The sequence below is a fragment of the Hemicordylus capensis genome, chromosome 3, assembly GCF_027244095.1.
Source record: "Hemicordylus capensis ecotype Gifberg chromosome 3, rHemCap1.1.pri, whole genome shotgun sequence".
In the NCBI taxonomy this organism is placed as follows: domain Eukaryota; kingdom Metazoa; phylum Chordata; class Lepidosauria; order Squamata; family Cordylidae; genus Hemicordylus; species Hemicordylus capensis.
Window position 1 is genome coordinate 277,381,393 of NC_069659.1, and position 20,305 is coordinate 277,401,697.

General features: G+C 39.9%; 1 protein-coding gene across 13 annotated transcripts in view; it reads right to left on the minus strand.

The window, feature by feature from the left end:
* Window positions 1-1,580: 1,580 nt before the first annotated feature.
* Window positions 1,581-20,305, minus strand: part of ADD3 (adducin 3) — a 198,339-nt gene continuing 179,614 nt past the window's right edge. For 11 of the 13 annotated variants that reach the window (XM_053306761.1, XM_053306769.1, XM_053306764.1 and 8 more), the window contains 11 exons: window positions 20,137-20,217; window positions 17,815-17,964; window positions 16,271-16,414; window positions 16,085-16,183; window positions 15,456-15,635; window positions 13,964-14,221; window positions 12,805-12,924; window positions 9,347-9,436; window positions 8,574-8,697; window positions 6,434-6,529; window positions 1,581-4,441 (listed from right to left, as the gene is read on the minus strand). In XM_053306761.1, the coding sequence (XP_053162736.1) occupies window positions 4,149-4,441; window positions 6,434-6,529; window positions 8,574-8,697; window positions 9,347-9,436; window positions 12,805-12,924; window positions 13,964-14,221; window positions 15,456-15,635; window positions 16,085-16,183; window positions 16,271-16,414; window positions 17,815-17,964; window positions 20,137-20,217 (1,635 nt within the window). In that variant the 3' untranslated portion in view covers window positions 1,581-4,148. Of the gene's footprint in view, window positions 4,442-6,433; window positions 6,530-6,956; window positions 6,972-8,573; window positions 8,698-9,346; window positions 9,437-12,804; window positions 12,925-13,963; window positions 14,222-15,455; window positions 15,636-16,084; window positions 16,184-16,270; window positions 16,415-17,814; window positions 17,965-20,136; window positions 20,218-20,305 lie in introns of all 13 variants that reach the window. The other 2 variants (XM_053306773.1, XM_053306772.1) reach the window with 2 other exon arrangements.

Here is a 20,305-nt window from a genome sequence, read left to right on the forward strand (position 1 = left end):
GGGGGATTAGATATGTTCATCCGAAGCATCTGGTCCCTGCAAGACACCCAGCACCCATCTGCACTGCAGATGGAAGGAATCGCAAACTGAGCATGAGCTCTGCATTTCTACCAGGGGCAGGAGTAATCTTGGTCCATGAAACCACAGTCCATACTAGACCTACTTTTTGTCAGGTTGGGCAGAGTTTTCCTTAGTTAATTCTAAAAGATGCCAGATGTTCTTGTGCAAACTTTCTAAAATTTTAATTCTAAAACATGCCAGACGTCCCTATGCACATGAAGTCTGCTCAGTTACCACTGCTTGCTTGAATGAAGTAAAACTTGAACTGTACAAAAGGTGCCTATAAATTGCAGACTATGTTTAACTTAAAATAAAAAATCCAAACCCTAAGATTAAGTGATATCACATGATATGAATAGAATACTAAAAAGAGGGAGGGGAAAAAAACACAAAGGCCAGAGAGAGATGTCAGAGCTATGCCTTGTTCAATACATAGTACACAATCCAACTTAGTAGACATAATCTCATTTATAATATAATTATCAGAGACTGCCTTCTTGCATTACATGAGCAACTTGTAGGAATAGTTGGGTCTGACTGATATTGCCTCACTGCAGGGAATGTGGGGAAGCTTGGACTATTCTTGAGATGCTAATCCTGCAAATTCCAGCTCCATTCCAATCCTATCATTCTAAAAGCGATTTCATGTGTTTAGAAAAAGCCCTGTACAAAGTCAAGTTAGTAAGCTACTGCCAAGTCAAGTAACAGAGGAAACTTGTTGATCTCCATGTGTGATGACTGCACATACAAGCACGTGTTCATGTTATGAAGTCACAGTGGTGAGGGCTTCTCTGCATGCACATACCATGTGCACATGCAATGAAAAAGGTTGTGTTTTGTGTTAAAGTTCAGCTTGTTAATGCTTTTCATTTGGGAATTTTGCATGAAATGACCCTAACATGGAAGATACTCTGGCTTGTTGAATGTGATCGTTCTATAATCTACCCAGAACAACAACTCTAAAAGCAGAAATATTCTGGGAGTCAACACAGTTGGTAAAAACAAGCATAATAATCTTAAAAGATTGTAAGGAAATGTGTGTGGGGTGGGGGGGGAGGGGCAGAAATCCTCTGAGATAAACATTCCATTTCTGGGTTTTTAACAGAGCTGATAAATATAGGCTTCCAAAAAAGCCAGCTGTTCTCTTTCATCTGTTTGAAGTGCAGCTGGAATTATGCCCACAGAGCCTCCACCAAAATACTTTCTTTGAAAGCAGCTTGCTAATTGTCTTTCAAGGGATTAATCCCACATACAATACAAATGTGAAAGGTAGCTAATGCCACCTCATGGTCATGGGCTGCATAGCTTTGCACTGTAAGGACCAAATTAAAAACATGACAATGCATGCATGTTTCTCAGTCTCTTTGAGGAAAAAATAAAATAAACAGCAGCCATACCTCAAGGAGGGCAATTGTGATCAGGAGTGTGTGGGTGGGGCGGAAAATACAGAAAACTACTGCATGTTGTGCACTCTTGTATTTAGGAATGCTGTAAAACAAAAAGAGAGTTTCCAAAATCCATCTATTTAAAATACTGTTTATTTGTGATTTAACATTAATTAGCATTACATCTATGAGCAATTTCCAACAACATTTATATATTTTTCCACAGGACACAGTTGGCTGGCTCATTCTTTATGTCAAAGCAAGTAAATAGAGGCATTAGCAAAACAAAAACAAAAAAGAAGAGGAAGAAAAAGGTGCAAATAGTTCACGGTTGCATTTTTTAAAAAATATTTATGCACATTGCATTCATTTAGATATTTTTTTAAAGTTATGAAAAGCATAGTTCACAGGTTACTGTTTCTACATATGTTGTAATACAACACAAATAATGTAGAACATAAACAAAGTTAAGCAACTCAGATTTCCACTAATTTTTTGTTTAAAAATAACACACTGATTCCAGTCTTGATATATCTAGAATATAATTTCTGGAGTCACTCCAGCGCTGCATTGTCTCACACACACAGTCAAAGCTAACCAGCTCTGTAACATGCTAAGTCAGTTTTTGCATGCCAAACCACGCCCCAGCCATATTCAACGATCAACATACGGTATATATTTTAACTGGCAATCTGGGAATCACATTGATATTTGAGGTGTATTTGCTCTTGTGGCTATTTGTTTACAAAGGCTAGTTCAAATGCCTGAGATTAAATTCCATGTTTAAAGTGTATTTACAGTTTTCTTTTTAAAGTTCGGGGGGGGGGGGAGCCAACAAACCTATCAGCAAAGAGGAGTAAGTGGTGGAATCAGCATCTAGTGCTAGACTAATTGATTCTAGGATTTCTTGAAAAGGCAAAACTTGTGTAAAATGATCCTATTAAACATCAATTACAGCAATAGGGAAAAGTGTGGCACTCCATGTGAAACCCTATACATTATTTTATAATTTTATATATGAAACCATTGTTCCATTGATTTAATAAAAAATACACCCAAATCCATACCATATATTTTATGAAAAATAATCAAACTATTATTCTCTTTACCTCCACCCCCTTATTCTTTCCATTTCACTTTCCCTTTTTCGTTTTTGTCTCCTTCATTTGGTTACGGGACTTTCCAGTTGATCAGTTTATAGTGCAACACATATGCATTTGATGCTAATTTGCTGCATTGGAGCCAGACTTCATCCCTCAAGGAAGCACTTCTGTTGTGGGGATATTTCATTTTCCTTGGACTCAAATGGAAAAATTGTGTGCTGGAACACAACCACTTGCCAGCTAGAGGAGTCACTGCAATTTGGAGTGCCGTCTGGAATGTGGTCGTGTGAGTGTCTCAAGTACAGTTTGTGTCAGTGAGACCATAGGAGAAGAGCAGCAGAATCCCTCAACCCATGGCCATGCAGTGATCCTAACATCAACACTCTGTCTCTAAAGAGGGAACTTGTGTAGGAACTGGAACTGAGGGTCTCAAGGCAAAGGGTAGAGAAGCCTCTTGTCAGTTTCAGCTCTGCCCAATAAGTCCTCAAGACTTTGCCTTGAGATTTTTGTTGGACTTGCTACAGGACTAGCCTGCAAAAGGCTAAAATGAATCTGGGGCATGCTTTGAACTGATCTTCTGGGCAGCCCTATGTTAACAAGATTATTTTTCTTCATTCAACAGCAATACCATGAGGGGGAAAAACCCAGATAGATTTAAACCAGAATCCAGTAAAATTTATATGCTTTCAGTATCTGGTATCAGAGCTTCTGGATTCTTGAATTATATTTAAGTATACTCTACACCAAGCATCCTTAAATATGCTCTATTGTTAAATGCTTGGTTTACATGCCTATAATACTTTATACTGAGTGGTATACAAAAATTTCAACATATAAAATTCTTTTTCTGTTTTGCCATAGTTAAACTAAGTTATCAATGTTAAGCGTATAAAATCCCCTTTATTGAAAAATAAGGGCTTTCTCCCTGCCCACCCCCCAACTGATAGAATAAAAAAAGTTTTCAAAAATTATATCTTACCTAAAATGAAATATTTGGCAAAAGTTATTGTTGATGAATGCAATCTTTACATAATCTGTAAAATTCCAAATACAATTCCTTTTATGGTTTCCCCCTCTGTTATTATGTGCCAGTGTATCATAAGTATAGATGACCTGCTCTTTAAAAGGTGAGGTGAGAAGCAACCTCTGAGGCAACAGGGGTAAAATAAATGCTGTAGTCAAGATCATAATACAAAGTGTCATCTAATTACACAGTGTAAAAAACAAACATTATCTGAATAACTCAACAGCTACCTTAGTGAAACTGTGCTGAAGATTCTCTAATCCAGAAAAATATGTAACTTGCTATCACAAGGGCCTTTGAAATCACTATAGTGCTAGATTGGAACACCTGCCAGTGTTAGCTTGTGGTAGAACTATTTGGCATTTCAAACCCTCATAGCAATTATTTATACTACTATACTGGAGAGATGAGTTCTTTGCTTAACTAACATAAAACTGATTCTATTTCATTTGTTTTCCAGTTCTGTTCTTGGGTTAAGGCCCAGTTTACTTCATAACCCTACCTAACTTGACCATGTTAATGGCTGACTAATATGTGGGTCTGAAATGTGCAATGTAACCCTTGAGTGAACTGCACTCAGGCTTCTACCTTCTCCTTCTTTTTGTTCTTTTTCAGGAAAGAAGGAGTACGGAATTTCTTCTTCTTCTTTGAGGGTGATTTGGAAGGGGAGCCCTCAGGGGAAAGGGCCTCCTCAATCTTTTCAGAGGTTTTGATGGTAATCTCTACATTCTCTACAGTACTAGTGGTTAGCTGGCTGACTCTCTGTGCAAGATCCTCTTCCACATCATGTGCATCTTCCTTTCCATTCATCACCACAAGTGGAATCTCCAGAGAAAGGAGGTTAGCATCCTGTAGGTAATCATCATTTTCTGGAGAAAAAGAAGAAGGTCTTTTATTTTATTCTTTGTTAAATCGTTGGTTATGCCAGCAATTTTATATAGGGCCAAAATACAAACTCTGGATTGGATCTTGAAAGAATAACTTAAAAAGCTAGGTATTGGGACTGGGCTCTTTCTCCCATCAATGCCCTATTCTCCTCCCCCATCCACTAGTGTTTTTTTGTTCTTGTTTTTTTGTAAAGGAACCAAAACTCAACTCACCAGTCATATGCACTGTAGGACAGCCATGCCCTGCACACAGCTGGACACTCACAGACTGTACCTCTGATTTGAATGTGATGCAATGACAATTACACCAGAGCAACATCATGGGCCTGTTATGGTAACATGGCATCATAAGCCAATGAGGCTCTCCATATGAGCAGTGTGGAGAGCCTGCAGGGATTGTGTGGGGGGAGAGGGCTTAGTCTGCTCTCCTGCACACGATCAAACACCTAGCCCTCGGCAGCTGGATCGGCTGCCCACACAACTACTGGCTCCGTCACGGAGCTGGTAAGGGCTGTGGGATCGGGGGCCACCCGGCCCCAGAATGTCCCAGGAGGTCCCACATGAGTGCGCGAGGCATTGTGAGGAGACTCCCAAGACCAGGAGGCTTGTTTTAGCCTCCCGGTGGGGGTCTCCTTGTGTGTCGCCGCGGCATGGAGCTGCGCTGTGGCAACTCACGATCACCAAAGTGATGTTAACGCAGTGCTCACTCCGCTAACCTCATTTAAGGGGAGGGCTACTTTGGCGGGCTAGCCACCAGAGAACCACTGGGCTTGCCCATGATAGGGGAAAACTGGCCTGGGCTCCTTTAGCCCGATTTCCCCCCATCGTGAGAACAGCCTCAATATATACAGGTGAAACTCGGAAAATTAGAATATCGTGCAAAAGTCCATTAATTTCAGTAATGCAAATTAAAAGGTGAAACTGATATATGAGACAGTCGCATTACATGCAAAGCGAGATAAGTCAAGCCTTAATTTGTTATAATTGTGATGATCATGGCGTACAGCTCATGAAAACCCCAAATCCACAATCCCAGAAAATTAGAATATTACATGGAACCAAGAAGACAAGGATTGTAGAATAGAACACTATCGGACCTCTGAAAATTATACAGTGTACTGTGCTTGATTGGCCAGCAAACTCGCCTGACCTGACCCCATAGAGAATCTATGGGGCATTGCCAAGAGAAGGATGAGAGACATGAGACCAAACAATGCAGAAGAGCTGAAGGCTGCTAATGAAGCATCCTGGTCTTCCATAACACCTCATCAGTGCCACAGGCTGATAGCATCCATGCCACACCGCATTGAGGCAGTAATTGCTGCAAAAGGGGCCCAAACCAAGTACTGAATACATATGCATGCTTATACTTTTCAGAGGTCCGATATTGTTCTATTCTACAATCCTTGTCTTCTTGGTTCCATGTAATATTCTAATTTTCTGGGATTGTGGATTTGGGGTTTTCATGAGCTGTACGCCATGATCATCACAATTATAACAAATTAAGGCTTGACTTATCTCGCTTTGCATGTAATGCGTCTGTCTCATATATCAGTTTCACCTTTTAATCTGCATTACTGAAATTAATGGACTTTTGCACGATATTCTAATTTTCCGAGTTTCACCTGTACATACACAACACTGGAAAAGAAGTTTCAATACTTTCCCCAAAAAACAGAAGCACAAATTGGTGCTGGAAAAGGAGATCAGCATAATGGTATGGTTTCTGTTCTGAGAGAAGAATGAGATTGTGGCCAAAATCTATCCAACAATTCATACTGAAAAGCTATTAGATCTCCTAGTTTTGATAAATCTAAAAAAGGTTCTTAAAATATGTGAAAGTCAATCAAACAAATCCTAGTCTTCACATATTGACAAGGTTACTTTCCTTCCTCAATCTAAAGAATTACAAAATGGTTGGAAAGGAGTTTTATAACAGGTTCATGGCATTTTACTGGACATTACATTTAATACCTTCTAATTTGTGAGGGATATTTTGTGGGGATTGAGTTTGAGAGTGAATTTGGGAAACAGATGACCCATCATCTGAGAATACTTCCTGATCAGCATCTGTAGGACAAGAGCTTGAGTTAGTAGAAGCCATTCCAAAATAAAAAATAAAATATTAAAGGATCAGTGTACATTAGTGCATACAACACAAGCAACTCTGCTAGTACTGACCTATTTGTTCTAATGCCATCACACAGAGTTAAAACATTATTACGTCTATTAGTTATTAAACGTCTATTAGTTATTAAAATGCAAACAACAAAAATGGTCCCAGATGTTTAGAATAAAGCATTCCATGCAAACACACTTCTGTTTAACTGTTATGGTATATAACAGACAGAACAAACTATGCAAAATTAGTGTTGGAAATGCTAGTGTTAGAAAATAGCAAATTAGTAATTCTTGGGAAGGCATTATTATAAAACCTTATCAGATGCTTTTAATGAAGATGGTGAAAAGATTTGTTGAAAATACAGTGGGTTTTTACCTTTGAATCTTTATGCTTTCAAAAATAAGAAATTGGCAAGTTAGAAGATTGCCAGCCATAATATTAAGATAGAAGGAAAGAGAAAAATATGGTTGCCAGACTATTTTGCTCCAAGGGGAACCCAATTTTGAGGCTAGTGTAATTAACTGAATCTTCAGTGTTCAAAGATTTTCATCCTGGTACTTAATTATAACTTCAGGAGAATGACCATTATAGAAACTTATAATATTAAGATAGTCGGAAAGTGAAAAATACAATTGCCAGACTGTTTTGCTTGAGAAATGACCATTTAAGGATTCTTACCTTTTATCCCTGCTGATCATACTGTTGAACAAATCCTGTAATTGTTTATAATTTCTTTCAATGGACATTAGTATCATTTCCTTAAAAGCTGTAATGCTCTTGAATCAGTAACATGCCAAAGCAACACTACTGTACAACAGAGCCAAACATATTGAGCTACTATCTCTTTATCTATACATCTCTTTAGGAATTACCTTCATAACTGTGGAATGCTGATTATGCATTTTTGTTCAGTAGATTTCAGAAGGAGAAAATAATATTAAAAATGCCCAACTGCTAAAAGACAGAAAGACTAAACAACATGTACCAAGAGTTTAAAGGAGAAGGATAGAATGGGCCCAGGCGGTAGTTAAGAGGGGCAAGAGGAGTCAAGTAAGGGTCACTGCTTTTGAGGATGGAGGGCTGAAGGTGTGTTTGAATTCAGTAGGGAAGGAGTCAGAGGAGAGAAACAAAGTGAGGACTTAATGGAAAGTAAGAATAATGGTGGGAGGGATGGCAACCAGCAGTTCAGAAGATCAAGGTGGCTTGTGAAGGGGTTCAAAGAAGACTACAGGGTTGTCATCTCATCTTATGATACTACACAGAAGCAGGGGTGGGAAGTAGAGAGATTGTGGTGGATAACTTCAGCTGAGTCAATCAGTGTAGAAGGCAACAATCTGTGCAGAGGGTGTGCATGCAGGAGGAGTGGTAAACATTAGCAGGATACTAGACTGCACTATTTACATGTAGGACACACAGATAACCTTTTAGGTAACAAAGAGTTCTATAATGGTCATTCTCCTGAAGTTAATTATATTTTTATAATATAATTATAATTATAGAATTAAGTACCAAGATGGAAATCTTTGAACATTGAAGATTCAGCTGATGACACTAGCCTCAAAACTGGGTTCCTACAAATCACATTTGTTCATTTCAGTATTCAGTCTCCTCTGCTTTCAGCAGGTTCTTTGGAACCTATAAAGTTCAGTGTTATAATGGTAACAATTTAAGTATACTGCTATAGAGAGGAAAGTCGTGTGGGAGAAATTCTTGCCTGAAGAGCTTCAGCAGGAGATCAAGCCTTTTCACTTATTAAATTCTGGGGAAATGTAATTTCTGCCACCCCCGACCCTGCCCTCGGAACCCTCGCCAGCCGGCCAGAATGGCTGAAGTTTCCAGGTCAGAACGGGATTGTTCCATTGGAACTGGCTCGGCCGTTCTGACAGACCATCCTGGCGCTTTGCTATCTGCTCCAAGCTCGAAACAGAATGCAAAATGCATTCTGTGCATACCCCTACCAATGACAGAAACACATTCCTTCAGAACACTGACCATCCACTCCTTGTTGTCTGAGTTCGATTGTCCGCTTGTACTCTTCCAGCTCCTTTTCAGTGAGATGACTGAATGGGTTGGGAGGAGCTGGAGGGGCATGCTCATCTTCTTCAAACTGCATGGGCTGGGAACAGAAAATAAATATTTTAGAGGTGAAAAGTAAAGGTCAGCCACATAAAACCAACATATACCAACAGCTCCCAAATTTTCCTCCTGATTGGGATAACAGCCCTCAAAACAAGAATGTGCAAGGATGGAGCAGTTTAAGAAAATGCAGAACACATGAATTGCCACAGTGAATAGACATTAAGTTACTGAATTTATGGAAGGGGATCTCTTAGAGACACAGCATGCCAGCTTTGAGTCAAAACACAATACCCACATGTAGAATTGAAAGCGTTTAACCAGCTTTTTCCGAAACAACCCAAAATGTTCCTTGCTGTTGGACAACTGATTTCACAGGTAATAGGGAAAAAAGGTTTTTCTCTTAATATCTGTCTGAAATCTACTTTTATCTATGTTGAACAGAATGAGAGCAGATGCTGGATCCTATTGTTCATTAAAAAAATACATATAGGCATGAATGAAAGCTGCTTTTTAAAAGTCGCAGTAAAATTATTTTAAAATTAATTTAAAATGCTTCTCCTTTGTTTCAAGATACTTCTAAAAGCAAGGAGCTAGATCTGCATGACTGACAAGACCAACCTTTAAAATCAGTTTGCTGAACTCATTTCAAAAATTATGTGAATAACTCAAATCATGAGTGCACTTACAGCACTAGGCTTCTTATCCACCACAATACCAGCAAGGACCTGAGACTGGGGCCCTGCAGTTTTTAAGTCATACCGATTTTGTTCCCGAATCTAGAGAGAGAGAAGCAAACACAATTTAAAGCTAAAGTGGTTATAAATTCTCAAAACATAGCAATATGAAGTGTCACAGCATATTACTGGGAAAAGGGGAGATATGATAGAGGTCTATAAAATCATGCATGGTGTGGAGAAAGTGGATAGAGAGAAATTCTTTTCCCTCTCCCATAACACTAGAACGAGGGGTCATCCCATGAAATTGATTGCCAGGAAATCTAGGACCAACAAATGGAAGTACTTTTTCCACACAACGCATAATCAACTTGTGGAATTTTGTGCCACATGATGTGGTGACAGCCAACAACCTGGATGGCTTTAAAGGGGGTTTGGATAACTTCATGGAGGAGAGGTCTATCACCGGCTACTAGTTGGAGGGCTATGGGCCACCTCCAGCCTCAAAGGCAGGATGCCTCTGAGTCCCAGTTGCAGGGGAGTAACAGCAGGAGGGCATGCCCTCAACTCCTGCCTGTAGACTTCCAGCGGCATCTGGTGGGCCACTGTGCGAAACAGGATGCTGGACTAGATGGGCCTTGAGCCTGATTCAGCAGGGCTGTTCTTATGTCTTAATATTTTTGTTTGAACGTGTATTTTAGAAAGCAATTTGAATTTACAGCAGGGCTCCACAACATATGGCCCGTGGGCTGCATGCAGCCCACGAGTCCTTTTTTCTTGGCCCATGAGGCCATTCTGCTTGCCCCCCCACCTGACCCAAAGCTCCGTGTATTTCTTTCTTTTGCTTTAAATTTCTGCCGCCACGCAGCTGAGGGATGGCTGCAAGGGGGTGAGCCAGGAGTAGTCTTCCCCCCGGCAGTGGTGGCGGCGGTGGCAGCGGCTTCTCCCACTCCCATAGTGATGCAGGGCCTGCCGTTAGGCCCTGCGTCTCTTCCCAACTGCGAGGCATGCCTGAGCAGTGGAAAGATCATCGCAGCTGCTCTCTCTCTCTCTCGCCAAGCCTCTTGCCCCATTCTTTCCCCTTTTCCATTCTCTCTCTCTCTCTCTCTCTCTCTCTCAAGCCAAGCCTCTTGCCCCATCCTTTCCCTCTTTCTTCCCCCACTCTCAAGCCAAGCCTCCTGCCCCATTCTTTCCTTCTTTATTTTATTTATTTATAAATAATATTTCTATACTGCCCAAAACTTGCGTCTCTGGGCAGTTTACAATTAAAATCATTTGAAACATTAAATCAGCTAACAACTAAAATCATTTAAGGGATTAAAAACATTTAAAACCCAGTTTTAAATTTATTTAAAACTATAAATCTAATTAAAAGCCTAGGTGAATAAATGTGTCCTCAGTGCCTTTTAAAAAGTTGCCTCAAGCCAAGCCTCCTGCTCCACCCTTTCTCCCTTTCCCTTCTGATCAAAGTGTAATCTTCTCATCCAAAACTATGAGAAAAACCAATTTTTTCCTTACAAGTGCTCCATGTTAAATGTGATGATTTGGCAGAGGTGGAAAGGAAGAACAATGCATTTTATTATGTATTTTGTACAGATTGTACGGTATTTATTTTATTAGAATGGATTTTAATTCAATTTATTTTATATTAATTTAAATTAATCTTGGCCTGTCCGAACTTCAAAAGTTAAATTTTGATTATATTCATTTTAATTTATTTAACTTTCATTTGATTTAATTAATTGTTTGATATTAAGTGTTACTTTAATAATCAGTACCTCGGCCCCCATGAGCCCAAATTGAACTCGCCCCCCCATGAGCCAAGTCACAGTCGGTTTGGGCCCACCAGGTCATTTGAGTTGTGCGCACCTGATTTATAGCAATATTAACCTGATGTTATTAGTCTTACTTCTAATAGATTTAGTGGGTGTGGATTTCTGGATCTGGGGTAGTGAGTTTGACAGAAAGCTGGATATTTTCAGGTAAATAAAGCAGTACAAATGTATAGTTTTTCTTGAAATGTGTTGGCAAATTATCAGTTATTTCCACTTCTTGCCCCAGAGCTTCTTCATAGCCTTAAGCACTCACTTTTCAATGTGACCTATCTCCAACCTCAGTTCTTTGCACTGCAGTGGACCAATGCAGTTTGTCAGCATTTGTGAAGTACAATTCTGCAGATGCTGATGCCAGCAGAGTGTTTGCAAGACCAGAAAGAGAATGTTGCATTTACAAAGATTCTAACTTCTTATGCAGCTAGCTGCCCTGGCCCTATAGCTCTATGATGCACACAGCTGGCACACAGTCACACCATGCAGACTAGTCAAAATACAGCTAATTTGATACTAACAGCTCAAGTCTGCCTGAGAAGGCCTCACATCTAGAAATGAAAAGACCAGTTAAGTCAATGTTTGGGTGACACTGCTGTGTGGTTCCTTTCAAAGGAAGAGGGCAACCTCTTCTGAACCAAGTCCAGAAGTTCTGAACTTGGTTCAGAACCAGGATGGCACTATCCTGAAGTTCTTCTTCAGGACAGCTCCTTAGCCCTTTGATCACTAACAGATGTGAAATAAGACATTCCCAGAACTCCTGGATGAAACATGTATCTGGCAGAACAATCATTTCCTAGGGTGGAGTCAGAATTGGCATGAGAACTGGAGGGAAAGCAGCCAGTAGTCTGGGCTGACAAAGAACCCCTTGTCATTATTCCTTGTTGCCATTGTGAAGTAAACTGGCTGAATGGGAACCAAGCAAGCAGAGAACAGTGGGACTGAGACTAACAGGGCAGGCCATCTCTTGTGAAACTGCCTAGCCCTACTTAAAAACTAAAAATGAAAACAAAATAACTCCAAAATACTATAATGTTACAAATAACTTTAATTAAAAAAAAAAAAGGGGGGGGGGAGGCCAACCTTAAGCACATTTCTTCAAAATCAGGATAGGCATTTCTTAATGGAGTTTACAATCAAAAGGATTTCCCAGAACAGATCTGTGTGAAATTTTAGCAAGTACTACATTATTGGTTGTATTCCAAGCTAACCATTCCTTCCAAAAAGACAAACAACTTCTAAAATTACATTCTATTATCTAAATTATATTCTATTTAGGTGCTAGCAAATAGTTTTTGTTAATGCTAGAAGTATTAATGAGCAGAACATACATGCCTGTTTACTTGCTGATGTCAAGACGCAAATAAATTTTTTAAAAATGTTTTATGATCTTCATAAAATAGAGCCAGCGTGGTGTAGTGGTTAGAGCGCTGGACTAGGACCAGGGAGACCTGAGTTCAAATCCCCATTCAGCCATGAAACTAACTGGGTGTCTCTGGGCCAGTCACTTCTTTCTCAGCCTAACCTACTTCACAGGGTTGTTGTGAAAGAGAAACTTAAGTATTTAGTACACCTCTCTGGGCTCCTTGGAGGAAGAGTGGGATATAAGTGTAAAAATAATAATAATAATCAAACCAGCTTTACCTTATTTCTCTTTTGCAGTACATCACTCGGGTTTGTATTCAAAGGAACAAATTGGTTTGGATCTTCAATTTTGATCGGAGTTCCTCCACTAATCTTAGATGAGTCTTCAGCTTTTATCCACTTGGAAAAGGTGAAAAAATTTAGAATGTTACAAGAAAAAGGAGATTTTGTTCAGGGGAAGGAGTACAAGTGAGGGGTGGGACAAAGCGAGAGAATCTTTCAGGACAATGGAGTTTATATTAGCTGTGCAAGTGGCCCACTAATTATTCTTAGCCAAGTCACATGGCTTCTCAGTACATAATTTCATAAGGATATTAATACATGTAATGGTTCTCTGCACAAATGGATTTAAGTACCTGAAAACGGAAGTTTGTATATCAAATATACTATATAATGTGTAGAAAGTATCTCTATTAGCAGATTATTCTTTTGGACTAATAATTCACTGCATTTCTTAATTTATGACCCTGAAGAGGACTCTTACTTCTAACTGTAGGTATCTTTAATGTTATTTTAAAAGCAGAAATTTTCATAGGGCTACTAACTGAAAACTGCTGAAAATAACTGAAAAAAAGCACAGGTGAACTGCTAAATCACCACCAGATGGAGCTGAACTTTTAAAGTTAATTTATGATGCGGGAGACTCCCTAGGTTAGCATTTTACCTTTTCCACATATCCGAAGAGTCTATATTAAAAACTTATCTTATGCAAGGCAAGTGGGGGAGAAAGTTATGCTTCATAGGGAGGCATTTTGCAGAACATACACTACAGAAACAAATGAATAGTTCCTCCCTGGTTCAGGGTGACATGACCTAAATCAATGGCATTCAGCAATGACTTGCAGAATTGCAACCCTCTCCTCTGCCTGCTCCTCATCTTAATCCCATCTCCTCAGTCACCTAACCACGTTTATGCTTTCAGCTCCTAGGCATATTCAAGTCAGTCTTGCAGGCTAACTTGCAATCTTGCACACTTCCCTTCTAGGACAGGGTTTATTAACCTTGAGCTCCAGATGTTGTTGGACTACAACTTCCATCATCCCCAGACATGGCCTCTGTGTCTGAGGATGATGGGAGTTGTAGTCCAACAACATCTGGGGCCCAAGGTTAAGAAACCCTGTTCTAGGACCTCCCATACCCAGCTCTAAAAGTAACTTACTGTGGTTTTAGTCCGGGGACTTGTTTCTCCATTCCGCGATTCTTCAGGAACATCCACTTTCAAATATGTATTTGGAGAATTCAGCCATCTTGTCTTCTCCCGTTGCTGTTTTTGTGCTAGGAATTTGAGAGGGGAAATTGGGACTGAATCATCGTCAAAGGAAAAGGCAGTCACGGTGGCTGGGATCTCAACATCACTCTTGTGCTTGAGTTTCTCCCTCACTAAGGGTTGCCGATAAGCATAGCCAGTTCTGTAACCCTGTGCAAGATTAGGGGGGAAATTATTAGACTAGTGTGTGCCTGCAGTATACTAAAAACACAAGTACAAAATGAATTCTGAATCATCATTGATTTTCAGATGAATACTTCTAAAAAAAAACCCCAACAACACTGAAGTAAACTGCAAAGATTAAAATATATATTATCCTAGTAACCAGACACCAACCCTAAAAGAAATATTACAGGCTTGACATTGGCACTCCCTCTCCTTGGAGATGTAAACCAATAACCTCTAGAATGATCTTAGCATGGCGGCCTATCTGTATATACACAGGACTCATGGAAAGGGGTGGAAACAATCACCACCCCCAAAGTGTGCAAGGATCAAAAGGGGGCAGAGTCCAAGACCTAAACAGTAGGGAGAGTAGAGACTTCTCAGTTTGTGAACAGCAGGGGTTATTATATCAGACAAATCTCTTGATTTTTCAAAACAAGATGAAGCCTGGTGCTGGTAGTTTCTACTCCAGACAAGTTGGTCTTATCTTTGACCAAGATAAGGATTTAAAAAACCCCATCTGACAATCAGGACCACTTCTTGTCTTATGCTGAAAGGATTCTCATGCACAAGTGTATGAAAACTGAACATGCAAGTCTTTGATTGGAAGTACATATGAAGCTGCCGCATACCAAATCAGATCAGTATTATGTAGTATTAGCTCAGTATTTTCAACTCTAATTGGCAGCAGCTTTCCAAAATCTCAGGCACGCTCTTTCTGTCACAGGCTATCTGATCCTTTAAACTGAAATGCTGGGTATGTAACCTGGGACCTGCATGCAAAGCATGTTCACTGCCACTGAACTATGGTCGCTTCTCCAAGGTGTTATATCCAGCTAAACACACATGACAGTCTAAATGCAGGTTTCACATTTCCCCCTACATGTAGCTACTGTCAGTGCAGGAAAGGCGTAACATGTGGGGCAGCAGTCTCGTGAATAAGAAAAAATGCATATTTTGAACCAGCAGCAGGATGCAGCTTTTACACTGCAGTTCCAAAGAAAGTGATCTGAAGACTGGTCCTAGTAGTAGACCAATGATGAATACAACCAAGTATATTTTGAATGTTGGCTAAAATCTACTTTGCGGTGATTCCCCCAGGCCCAAGGTCTCTATTTACAGAAAAGTACACACTCCCAGAGTTTCCTTAGGGGACAATTTTGAAGAGAATATATTGTTCAGAACACTCAAAACTTGCAGACTGAATTTGTGCACGCACCAGGTTGTCCAGCATCCTCATCAGTGCTTCAAATTCTTGTTCTCCAACTTTCCATTTGACCTGAGAGGCCATATTAACTCCTCCTCCTCCAGCAGCTGCCACTTGGTGGGTGTAGGGTTTATACTTTTGCAAGTCTAGGATAAGGAGATTGTCTACGCCGCCTGCTGCCAAGGCATGTACCTGTGACATAAAGGACTCTGTAATCTGCATTTTTACCACTATTATTTGAAAGCCAAATACGTAGCCCTCCTAAACATTATAGAAATAAAACATTTGTTAATATTGTATTTCTTCTTGACATATTAGCATGCACAAAAATGATACTTACTGTGTAAAATGAAATTTATTCTGTAAAATCGGATATCAACCCAATACTGGGAAAAGAGCAATGTATTGTGCACACAGAACCTAGCATGCTGCTGGCATTTTATACATATTAAATATAATAGTAATACAGAACAAGTCTCCCCTTCATCTGATAAACTTCCTACAAATAACTGCTCCTAGTGGCAAACATGCCACCAAGAAAACATATACTGACTAAAAATAATATTTCTAAAAATAGCATTTATTAATTCATTTATACAATGTTTCAATCATTCAAAGTGTTTCACGTACATCTCTCTCACCTGTGATTCACAAGCCTTTTGCACATTGAAAATGTAGTGGAAGGCCTCCTCTAACGTCTCTCCCAGTGCTACCACCCCATGATTTCTCAAGACCAGCACCTAAGAAGTGGAGATACTAAGAGTAAGCCACAGAAACTGGGCAAGCACTAGGGAACTCTGAACAAAAGCACTGAATAGACAGAATACCTTACAGCTTGGCCCAAGAACTTTTTGGAGCTGAATTCTTTCTTCCTGTTCATCCAGAGATCCTTGATAATTGTAATAGGCAACGTCTCCTAGAATCAAAGCCTCCTGAGAGATAGGAAGGATGCCACACTTCATGGAAGAAACCTGTTTTGAAGTGACACACAAGGTGGAAAAAATTCAAAAGACCATTAAAACATGAGGTATGAAAGGAGTTGTTCTGGAAATTTCTTCCATAGGTATTTGAAGCTACTAGAGCAAAGATTACTACATAGTTGTTGAGGCAGTCAACATGTTTTATGAACATAGGAAGCTGCCAAATACTGACTCAGACCATAGGTCCATCTAGCTCAGTATTGTCTACACAGACTAGCAGCAGCTTCTCCGAGGTTGCAGGCAGGAATCTTTCTCAGCCCTCTCTTGGAGATACCAGAGAGGAAACTTGGAACCTTCTGCTCTTCCCAGAGCGGCTCCATCCCCTAAGGGGAATATCTTACAGTGCTCGCACATCACGTTTTGTGAGCCTTGAGGACAGATATCCACTATACAGGTTTTTGAGACAGGCGTGGCACAAGAAGAGTTCTCTCTGAGAAATCATAGTGAAAATTTTGGAAACTTTCACAGAGAAGACTGTTCTACACAGTGTGTTTTAGTATAACAACATGGCATGGAAACTGGACTTACTCTTCCCTTGCTGTAAAAGGAGAAGAGTTACAAATACTGTAGCTAGGTGGAAAAAAAATATTCCCCTTTGACACTACCATCCTTAAATATCTTCTCTATGGTTGTTTCTTATTTTTCAGCCATGATGTACATAAAAATGAACTAATTTCATTAACTAGTTATAACTAATCAAATAACTAATTAAATGCAACTAATTAAATAATGAACTAATTTCATCTAGATATAGAACTTGCTTCATCTAGATACTTTGAGACATCAGTCTGAAAGAGCCAGTGATCATAAATTTGTGTGTTCTATGAACTGTCACAGCAAAATGACAATCAGATGCTGCAGTATGATCTGGATTGTTGTGGGATGAACTTCAACTTTTTAGAATCACTCCATATTTAACATTCACCTGGTTTGTATCTACCACTGAGACTGCACAAAAAGCCTACCTTTGATTTTCACTCTCTAGATTCAGAGAATGTTTCTCTCATGAAGAAACATGTAAGACTCATGAATATGAGGGCTAACGGCACAAGAGCACAATTGTGGAATAGTACTTCCATCAACTGGCATCAGCTTCAAAATAGCTCAGTCCAATGACAACACAGCACTGATTTCATGTCTGTATGATTTGTATGCACATGAGAATATGACAAATGGGTTGCTAAAAAGGTTTAATCCAGATTTTGAAGATCAGCAACCACTTCAATCCATTACTGAATAGCTGTCTTGCTACATGCTTACAGGATTCACAACACAAAACAGCTCTGAGTGCCGACCTGAGGTTAACTTCTTGTACATGGTATAACACAAATTCATTCCGGATATGGAAATGTTTTCTTCCTTATGATCTGTTAGGAAGAGAACATGCTTACAGCTGCTGTTGCTGGAGTATGTATGTGGATCACACATCGGACATCAGGACGCATAGAGTAGATAGCTGCATGAGGGCTGAATCCTGCACTGTCAATGCTTAGATTGGTGCTCCCTTGATCAACCACATCTCCTAGGATATTTACTTTTACCTAGAAAGACACATCAGGGAATCAACCTTAATTACATTTCAGCCTTGAATACAAGAAACCAAATAACATAGGTTGGCTTTTATAGTTAATCACATATTGAAGTGGGAAGGAAGACAAGCAATTCCCAACAATGATTTAAGTAAGCTGGTGTTTTAAGTAAGTTGGATATGGTATTTTAAAACCATTTGAATTAGCTTTGTTTCAGGAAAACATTTAAAAATCATATCTCAGTTCTAGCTCATCTAATAAAATGACAAACCCTTAAAAAGAAAAATATTGATGTTCAGAATTACCTGGCACTTCATACAAACTTGGCCAGCTTTTAATGCTTGATTACATTATGAAGCAAGTGCCATGAAAGTAACGGGCCCTATCCACCCCCAGCACACTACTTCCAGTGACTGCTGCTGGTGTCTATCTTATGTTTCTTTTTAGATTGTGGGCCCTTTGGGGACAGGGACCCACCTTATTTATTTATTATTTCTCTGTGTAAACTGCTCTGAGCCATTTTTAGAAGGGCGGTATAGAAATCGAATGAATGAATAAATAAAATATCCCCAAGAGTACTTCTTTAGCTCAAATTAAAATGGCTGTGTTATTGAGTGTCAAGCACTTGCATCTCCCTGGTATGTTATATGTAGTAGTAGTTCTTTTATTGCAGCCATAGGCCAAACAAAAACAAAAGTGACAATAACACAGCCGTTCAGAATTACAATAAGTGGAATAAATATAACAATACATACAGGTAAGATTAAAACTACCATAAGATCAAACTTATAAAAGAGCATGGTGGGATGTTATATGCTACAAGGATAACATTCTGGGTGACTAGAAACTCTAAGATACATGTCCCCAAGACTTTCCATTCAGAATGTCCCAAGAACAAGGAGCCTTGTGGCATGTTGCTTCCAGAGCTAAGGTCTCAGGTGCCCCAAGAAAACTGCATTTCTCAGGGTCCCTGACACTGGGAAACTGCCATTGTAAGATGTCAGGGAGAGAAGGCAGCTTTGCAAAATGACCTTCACCAGTCAGACCTCTCTGCAGTGAAGGGGGCAGTAGCAGTTGAGAGAACCTTTCAGACACCTGTTACAAATACAGTTCCATATGTAATTGGCAGTGTGACAGGGGACAAATTTCAGAATCTGACTGAGGAAAAAAAGACTATTTTCTAGGCCAGTGTAGTTAGAAGCTGTCAAATCCTTTGACACATGCTACGCCTCCCATGGGGCATGGAGACGGGCAGGTTTGATGCCAAGCAGTAGTTTCTGTTTCCAGTGCAAGGGGGAGGCCATTATACTGGTGGCTGTGCAGAGGAGGCTGAGAAGACATGTGGGGACACCAGGAGGGCACATGGGGGAGGCTGGGAAGGTATGCACAGGATGCTGGGAAAACACATGGTGATGCCTGGGTGACTGTGGTTCCTCTCAGTGCTTTCGCCACAGGATATAGCAACTACTGTCTGGTGTTGGTTGCATAGAGACACCCACTTCCATGCACCATCACGTGGGAGGAGATAGCACATGTTGGAGGTTCTGGCAGCTTCCAACTGCACATATCAATTATTTTTCATTAAGAGCTATTGTTCCATCATTAAAAGGAGAACCTCCCAAACAGAAGTTGAGATTATATTCACAAAATTTATCTGGCTCCCCCTGCTCTATTCAGCCAATCAGCTCATCTACTCAGCCAGAGGAACATGCTGGGGAGAGAGGGGCAGGCTCCTATCACATTTCCATGGATAGTAATAGGACTAGCTGGGTTTTAAAACACATAGCTTAGAGAATATGCCTCTGCACTTGTCAGGTATTACTATACACAAAAGTGGGAGAGCTGAGAATACAGAATGAGAAGGCTGATCTTAGGGCAGGTATACTAAACAGAAGACACAGTCCATTTTCATAAGACATCAGCAGGAAACTATTTGCTGCAATGGAAGTGTTACAGTAGAATGGGAATAGAAACCTTAATTCAAGTGGAAGTTGATTCAGCTTCTCTGCTTTGAGAAGCTCCGGCATCTGAAAAAACCTGGGAACTTTGTTATGCTAAATTGCTCAACAGAAACATCTGGGGCATACACCCTACATGTTATGAAATATATGTTGGGTCAATAGCAACCCCCCCCCAAACATAACTTATGCCAATGGAGTTATTTTCCTTTTGTTTTTTACATACCAAATTGGAGGCAGAAGCTTCAGAAAATGAAAGGCCTCTTGGAATGATAAGTATGTGATCATGTTCTTTGCTTACTCTTACCTGCAAATGAAGAGGAAGATTACAGTTATACTATCAGTACTGTATGTTTAATCACAGTGGAAACAAATCATAGAGTTGAGAAGTTTAG